At 44.9% G+C, this 9,115-nt stretch overlaps 1 protein-coding gene across 1 annotated transcript in view; it reads right to left on the bottom strand.

Moving 5' to 3' along the window:
• Positions 1-324: 324 nt before the first annotated feature.
• T265_06233 (hypothetical protein) overlaps positions 325-9,115 on the bottom strand; it is a gene marked incomplete at both ends in the record, with an annotated part of 55,080 nt that continues 46,289 nt past the window's right edge. Inside the window, one exon of the mRNA XM_009171443.1 lies at positions 325-817. Within this exon, the coding sequence (XP_009169707.1) occupies positions 325-817 (493 nt within the window). The remainder of the gene's footprint in view (positions 818-9,115) is intronic.

Genomic DNA, 9,115 nt, shown 5'->3' with positions numbered 1-9,115 from the left:
GTTTAGGCATTCCCAGCACTCTAGGCCTCCTCTATTTTATTAGCTTTCCGAGTGCACCATGCTTCATGGTCGGCACCAGCACCCACTTTCACTTGACGTCTGCTAATTCGTCTAGCCAAATTATTTTTGGGGCCGGCGGGGACGTCTTTGAGATTAAAGCAGTGCCACTCTTCTTTCTGACACCCAGTGCTTGAGCGGGCCCGCTGGCGCCGTACCACAGGGGAAATTCCTAGTACTGTGAAGAGAGGTGTCGATCAGTTGGAAGAGACTCCAGACGACGATTCTCGTAAATTCGTCTAACATCCGGATGGAAGGAATGGCATACTATCGGAATCCAGAAAAGTGTTTCAAAAATGACAGCCAGTAATTAATCCGCGCTATCGGTAACTGATGGCACGGACACAATGTGGTCAGAGGACTCACACCCAAGGCGTCATAAAACTTGTCTTTGATGGTGGCAGAGCTACGGTCAATTGGGGCGTCAGTAGACGCAACAAAGAGATGTCGATCAACCGCTCGCTTGTTGGGCTTCTTCACAGGCGTTTCCAGACTAACCGCACACGGATGACTATCAACCCGTATCCAGTAAAGCAAAGATCCTTCCGCTCGGTGACTTAGAATGATACCAAACCCTGCACATCCTGTTTCAGTAGCCTCTGGATCGCCAGAGGTGCACAACCGGAAGCGAGTAGAGAGTGATGCGACGGTTGGCTCAACCACCGTGCTTGCATCTTGAATTCTTGTTTCTGAGACACAGTACACATCAATGCCAAGCGAGTCCAGTGTGAGTGCAAGAGCAGCTTGCTGTCCTTCTTGCCTGAGTGTGGACATTGAAGGCAGTCAGATGGACTGGCCGTCAAGGCTAGAAGATTGATTTCGAGATGCCTAAGTATTTCGGCGCCATGTGACGAGCAGATGCTTCAGGTAAAACCGATCTAAGACGAACGGAGTCATCAGTCCTAAGTGCTGGGCCCACAAGAGGAGAGTATTAATGGGGTGGGGAGAGGGAAGAAAAAGTAGATGGAAGAGAAAGAAAGGCCTCAGCAGTAGCTTGTTTTCACTCATCCACCCTGCTGTATGCAGCAAGTAAGGGGACCCGGTTGATGGCACCACGCGACGACCGATGTGGCATGAATTTATCTGTATAGGTGTAGTTTGCGGTTGTACGTGGGATGGAATACTGTTAAGGAGCTCACACCTAAACATGAGGACGATTAGAGTCCTTAATTAAAGCGTTTCCCTTAAATACTTGACCGCAACCCAGCAGTTTAGCGAGAAATGCACGTGCTTTGCATTTTTGTAGAACAATTCACCACACGTATTCCAAACCTTGACTTGGAGGACCAGGGACTGTGTTCGCCAGATCTCTAACCATTGAGTGTCGCGAAGACACTCCCAGTATAGGTCAATGGGTCACGGAGGCACACATCCACACCCATCCCTTTTTGACGGGTCTGAAGATCGATACTTATGAATTCCCAGAGAACAAAGACACATGCGGTGAGTAAAAGTCGGTCACTTTAACTCGTGTAGATAGTTTCAAGAAAATTGACAATCCGTGAAAGGAACTTTTGAAACAGGGACGGAGCTCTGATAAACTCCATTTTTGAGAAACCTATTTAAGTAACCTGTCAAACTTTCAGATGCGCACATCATGTAATTTTTCACAGCCAATGAACTGGTTCCATATCTTGTGATCATAAAATGTTCGAGATATGAATGTAGACCTCTCTAAGTTGTGCTAAGTGGGTTCAATACATAGCCTTTGAGAAGTATGATTGTCGGACTTATGACGGCTGCAATTCCGTGAGACGAGTTATATGTATCGACTTCATCTCTTCCACACAAACCATATACAAGGACCAGGATTATCTGAATAAACTATTTTTTTCCAGGATTTCCAAGTATTACATTAGCCAGCTCACAGCTTGGAACTCCACTGAAAATATCTGGGTTATCATTTGCTTCTGTTCTCTTATTCGGGGCTGTCGTAATTCAGGCACAAAATTATCCCCAAGTTCATAATATTGTTATGCTTTTACATCAACCACATACTGCAACGCCCTGTTCCGGTTACACAAATCACCGCTCGCATGCTTCTTGCGAACGCGGCCGGCAGTGGCTTTGTAGGGGTTCCACATGGTTCCCCATGGATTCCCATCAAATGTGAAGTAGCCCTCGTTTTTCGAAAAAGTTTGGTAACAATCGGTGGATTTATTGCTGGGCAACGTTTCGCTTTTGACACAAAAGCTTCGTCAGGTCAAATGACTAGGTTCCGAGGTTGATCGAGATTTAAGGCGGAAGGAGAACCAATCAGGCAAGTCAAGCTAAATCTCTGTTGGGTGCCGGCCGAGGGGTTTTAGTGTTCTAGAGTGGCTGAACAAGTGTTGGGTCGGTGGGGAAACCTACATGTGTTTGAGTCCAGCCTAGGGTCTAGTTCTTCTGGTTCGGTTCATTTGATGGTTCCTTTTGAACTTCGTTTGAACCTTCTGTCAGTCTGTGTGGGTGAGCTAGTGCTTGACTTAGCTGATTGGTTCTCCTTCCGCCTTAAATCTCGACCAACCTCGGAACCTAGTCATTTGGCCTGACGAAGCTTTTGTGTCAAAAGCGAAACGTTGCCCAGCAATAAATCCACCGATTGTTACCAAACTTTTTCGAAAAACGAGGGCTACTTCACATTTGATGGGAATCCATGGGGAACCATGTGGAACCCCTACAAAGCCACTGCCGGCCGCGTTCGCAAGAAGCATGCGAGCGGTGATTTGTGTAACCGGAACAGGGCGTTGCAGTATGTGGTTGATGTAAAAGCATAACAATATTATGAACTTGGGGATAATTTTGTGCCTGAATTACGACAGCCCCGAATAAGAGAACAGAAGCAAATGATAACCCAGATATTTTCAGTGGAGTTCCAAGCTGTGAGCTGGCTACGACGCTCGTAGCTGTAGCGTCCAAGGTGCCTCTGCCAATTTTTTGCGCACGCTGATTGATTACCGGGGGAAAAGAATCCGTAAAAATCAAGCAGGGTCTCGTCCTAGCTGAGGACGCATCGACCGTGTTCTCACGCTGAGAAAGCTTCTCGGACAGTGCCCTTATTTCAAAAATCCAATTATATAGAAGTTGTTTTTGACTCTAGATCGTCAGAATCCTTGGCAATTGGACATGTCCCTTGTAAATTATCTAAAGACGCTGTGCGCCAGCGTACAAATATACAGCAGTCTGCTTGAGTTCACGTACAGTGTAAGATAAGGCTGATCTGTCACCATTCCTCCGCAACCTTGTTATTGGCTTGCATTTTAAAATTTCTCTGCCCACCTCTAAAACCTCGAGGGTCGGAATACTTTCGACACGTTCGCTCACATACACTGAGGATGCGTATGATGTTCCTATACTTGATTTGGATCTCTTAGAGATGCAAACCATTTTAAATGACCTAGATAACTCTTCCGCGCTGTTTGGTGCGTGCCCCGTATCCGCAGCTTGTAGAGTGCTGCTACAAAACCCGGTAGCATCAAACTGAAGATAAACCAGCTGAGACGAAAAATAAATTAATTAATAAGTTCCGTTTGACTCGCCTGAGATAGGACCACTGTTCATATCGGGAAATCCAGGATAGCTGTTTCCAAGTTTTGCTACTTATGCACCGTCGTGACATCAGTTCATCCTTCAAGGGCAGAGTTAACACTGCGATGCTGCGATCTGTACTGCTCAACAGCATGAAACTACTAACAAACAAACACATTGGATTTGGCGGCTACCGCATCCGTGGATCCGGGACTTAACTCAACAGTGATCACTGACAGTGGCGTGTATGGTTCAACCACATAGTCAGTGACGCCAGTGTATCTAACCTATGGCAACCAGTGCGTAAGTATCCGGTCTGTCGTTCTGCCGCATCAGTCACTGGTCTCTGATGCCTGTGTACACCCTCACTAGCGTCAAATTTTTCGGGGACCGGAAGTGTAGCGTCCTGGATCAATGTGCTTTATCTCTGGTCTCCTAGTTTCAACTTCCTCGGAGAACTTCTCTCAGACTTTGAACTGATTTCCAGGTACCTCTCGGTCGTAATTAAGATCCGATGTCAACCAGTTACGGAAACGCGCAATGTCGCATAAACATCCAGCTGTTACCCCAAAAATAGTTGTCACTATAGAATCAGCTTTCGCAGCCCCAAAATCGCACTGCTGCTATCTTGAAATGCAAGCTTTGTTCATCTCTCCAGGATTGGTATCGTTGGTAGACTTCAACGAAAAACTGGCACACCTGGAATCCATCTTGATTTTGTGCGCTACCTTCAAAATTTTTGATTGGCAAAGCAAAGTTAGACTGACCCCGGCGTTCCGCAACGAAGTCCCGAATGAGCAAATATTTCGTAGCGAATCAGTTGTAGAATAAAAAAAATAATAACTCTCATCTGGCTACGGTGGCTTGGATATGTAGTGGTGAAAGATTCACAGCGGACGGACGATGATATGACAACGCCAGACGAAAGTGCTTACAGCCGCAATAACTTCTGTGACCTGACTGGAGTCAACATGATCCTCTGTGAGCGTGGCTGGAAACCCTGCAGGGTATGGCAAGTAATCGATCTCCGTTGCGAGCATGCTGTCGTTCCCTATTCGGACTACTTGGGTTTCTGATGTGTTGAGTAAGTCTCGCAAAGGATACTTGAGCTATTCCACTGGTGGTGGCTTGCTTCGGCCTGATATCCAGATCTTTTTCGAAAAAGTTTGGTAACAATCGGTGGATTTATTGCTGGGCAACGTTTCGCTTTTGACACAAAAGCTTCGTCAGGTCAAATGACTAGGTTCCGAGGTTGATCGAGATTTAAGGCGGAAGGAGAACCAATCAGGCAAGTCAAGCTAAATCTCTGTTGGGTGCCGGCCGAGGGGTTTTAGTGTTCTAGAGTGGCTGAACAAGTGTTGGGTCGGTGGGGAAACCTACATGTGTTTGAGTCCAGCCTAGGGTCTAGTTCTTCTGGTTCGGTTCATTTGATGGTTCCTTTTGAACTTCGTTTGAACCTTCTGTCAGTCTGTGTGGGTGAGCTAGTGCTTGACTTAGCTGATTGGTTCTCCTTCCGCCTTAAATCTCGACCAACCTCGGAACCTAGTCATTTGGCCTGACGAAGCTTTTGTGTCAAAAGCGAAACGTTGCCCAGCAATAAATCCACCGATTGTTACCAAACTTTTTTCGAAAAACGATGACTACCCAATCGGTTCCAAGTATTTTTGATTGAATTGAAGTAGCCCTGTTTATAGGTCAAGATAAAAGGTGGCTGCCTCTATAAGTACCGTGTTGGAGGCGCTTCGACCTAAATAACAACCAATCGGTTCCAAGTATTTTTCACGTGATTGAAGTAGCCCTGTTTATAGGTCAAGATAAAAGGTGGCTGCCTCTATAAGTACCGTGTTGGAGGCGCTTCGACCTAAATAGTACAACAACCAATGCGTTCAATCAGACATACTGCAGGACAACTAACCTGCTAATAGTTATGAGCAACTCTTTTAGTCCTTCGTTTTATTCGTCCGTCCTACAATTCAGGAATGACCTTGTGCCAACAATTGCTTATCCTCACTGATACTCGGGTCTCATCACATCCTAACTGCCTGATCACCCACGGGCACCATTAAGTACCAACAAGTAATGCTCGCTTAGAGCTGACTCAACATGCATACTTTTAACTGTTTGGCCCGGACAACAACACTGTCCTTGAAACTCCCTCGTAATGTAGGGTTAGATTCGTCACAGAATTTGGGGCTGTTAGTAGGCCCACTGGAACAGTAATTTACTCTGGCTGAACTAAATCCAGATAGCCCGACGGACAAGATGAGGGATTCATACCTGAAAATTCAGAGTTTGCGGGAGTTTTCAACTTAATCCCCTCCTGGGAGAATGTATCTTATTCGTTTTAGCAATAAAGAAGTAACAGATACTTCCAAGACTCTGACGACCATTTCTTGCTGAGTTGCCTACCACAAACTGACCGTTGCAATCCATTTACTGAGGTGATCAGAGTTCAGTTCCAAAATGTGATCAGTTCTCCCGGGCTCTCTTCCATCCAAATATTTGCGAATTAACGTTACCACAAAAATAGACATTCAAGTTGCTGACAGTCCATAGACTTTGTCACCTTACATGGCACCTGATTGGAAACTGGTACATACGTGATGACTAACGCAGCCCTCAAAACATCCCTTTCACAAGATCCTCAATCTGTGCCACACATCCACGACAGTTGAACCATCGTACTGCTTCTTTTGAGACTGATCGGAAGTCTGACACCTATTCCAACTGATCATATCGTCAAATCTGCGGTTACACTTTGTTTGGCCTGCTGGTCAGGTGTCATTTGAACTCAGAAATATCATCCAGGCTTTTGAGTACCTTGTGAACGGTAGATGCGACCTAAATCACATGCATCTTTGACCCTACATCTCTCCAGCCAGTCCGATCTACACACAGAACGTATCATAATTTCGTGTCTTTAACGATACAGGAATACACTCAGGTAAAACTTAGACGGTTTCACTCACAATTGGGTCCGAGGCGCACGCAATCAGCCCATTGACTCAAAAAGACTGAAGCAAACTACCTAATGGATTATTGCCGATATCCTATTCGAACTCGCACAAAAATTGGGTCATCACGAATCTACTATGCTGGATATCGAAGCGCGTTAGATAAGGCCAGGAAATCTTTGCCGCATTCAGTGCAGTCAAACAGGCCTGCACATCTGCGGTTATGCCACGTTAGCGGGACCAGTCTGAGTTACAGTGTTCACCAATGAGTGTAACCAGACACCTCAATACACTGCAAACTCGAAACTGACTTCCATACCAATATCAGAATAGATACGTCAAACCGTCTAGCTGTGACATTCACTTCGTGTATAGCTGTGATGTAACCCGAAGGAAGCACAGGGTTGAGATAGTGCCAGGATGTCCAAACCCAGCCACGAAATGATCATCAACTCAAACAAAATCCGACCAGAAGGCAGCTGGTGGATGCTCATATATAGATACAGTATTGCAGTTCTTTAAAAATCAAGTCCACATACATTTTCAACCCCCAATCTGGAGGACTAATGAACTGTGTTCGCCGAAACTGTGTTTATCGAACAACATGGAGCGAGAGCCTAAAGCACCACAAGCCCCTCGGTAATTTGACTGACGCAATAAACCTACAGATGCACCCATTTCACATTGACTTGTCCGCACTAAATTACAAATAACTAGAATACAGAATTCTAGTCTGTTATATCAAACAGAACTTCGCGCGTCCAAACGAAACTCGATGCGAACGTATGCTACTTTGGACAAGTTGGAAGAACTACGCAAGACTCTACCTTATCAGTGACCGACCAGTTCCTATCTACAAGACCATCCTTTCTGTTACAAATCATTGCAGAGGTGTTTTGGACAGTCATTAAAATACAAATTACCATGTTTCACAGGAAAACTGGAGGTCATCGCAGACACTGATGCAGGAATATGTATACCGAAAAAAATCAAGATGTTAATTTAACTGAAATGAGCAATGAACCAAACTACACCATGGGGACCATGCTGGTCATCTTGATTTATACGCCCATACTAAATTAAAAGTCATACTAGTGATTTGAGAAAGGCTTTATTTAGATCTATTGCACCTGACAGAACAGGAGGATAATTGGACAGTCAAACCGGAAAAGAAACGAAAACCAGTGTCTGTGTGAGTTGTGTACATGATTATTGATGGAAAAGTAGAGAAGATAGGGATAATTACCAAATGAAGATGTTTGTTGGGGTGGAAATGCGTTTCTCATGATGAACTAGTGCACGATGAAACAGAGCGAGAATATATCGGGATAAGGAACTGAGGAGAAAGAAAGCTGACTCGTTAAATGCCACGGAAAACATAAAAAGATAGGTAGAGATCAGAGGCGCACGGTAAGTGTACAGATTATAAACTCGACTGCAAGGTAGAAAAAACACGTCCACTGAACCAAGTTTAAATGAGATAAGTGAAAAGAGCATAAGCACAAGTAAGTGCACGGAACACCGGCAATCAGTGAACCGAATTATATCTGCAGGGAAATGCGTGTTCACGTCACCGACGCGCATAAGGGGCCACTGCTCCAATTTATACTATTGTGCCTGGCCACGAGACAATACGCAACTTCACTTCACCTGTGCAGTGCTTCAGCAGTGCAACTGCATGGGCATGCGAGATGTCCGTTAGAGGGTACTGGTCAACCGAAAGGAGGATATCACCACATCTACAAAGTTGGATAAAAGTATAAACAGATAAAGGGGGGGGGGATAGCGAAGCTCAACAGTGACAGTCAAAAATTAGTTGGGATATGAAGAAATATATGGAATGGCCTCCAAAGGGCGGAGGAACGGTAGCATCTTGATCTGATTGTCCAAAAAATGACCTTATCGGTCAAAATATATCGCTTGCATTTTATCAAGCTGGAAAATAGCTGAGTCACGATTTGGACGCCCTTCACCTACGATGCGTTCCACCCAGGAGAGGACTGGCAAATTTCTGAAGCGGACACCGGACTATTCAGCATACCGTTCTGGTATCAAGTTTCTAACTACAACTCGACACTTCCAACTTCATGGCAAACTAAAGTGAAGTAAAGTAGCTGGGGGTTAAATCCAGGTTTTATAATCCCCGGAAAGGAGCACCAAGAATCGCATGTTTAAACAGTAGTAGTCACTTGTTTCAATATGGTCTTTCGATAGGTTGTATCACTTGTACATCAGTAGGACGAGCTGTCGGCGAATCCTCTTACTGTACCAAACAAGGGCAATCACCTGCACATAAGAGATTAAAAGGTAATATTGAAACGGCAAAAAAGAAAAGTTATTACACCAATATTAATTAAAATTTGACAAACACGCTGGAAATATGGTGCTGCAGCCTGTATTTACAAGGAGTTCTCGCACGAAAAAACGTTATCCTGTGGCCCCAAGTTTCTTACTAATGAATCGTCTTCAGATAGTGCATGCGAGAACCCTCAACCTTAAACCAACTTATGGAAATAATGCGTACTATGGATTGCTTTAGTCACCCAAGTTGTCCCAGTACTGGCCCACCTCAAGCACTCCGAATTGTTCAAACGGAC

This window comes from Opisthorchis viverrini (assembly GCF_000715545.1).
Source record: "Opisthorchis viverrini unplaced genomic scaffold opera_v5_129, whole genome shotgun sequence".
In the NCBI taxonomy this organism is placed as follows: Eukaryota; Metazoa; Platyhelminthes; class Trematoda; order Opisthorchiida; family Opisthorchiidae; genus Opisthorchis; species Opisthorchis viverrini.
Note: the sequence above shows the minus strand (reverse complement) of the source record. Positions and strands in the feature narration are given on the sequence as shown.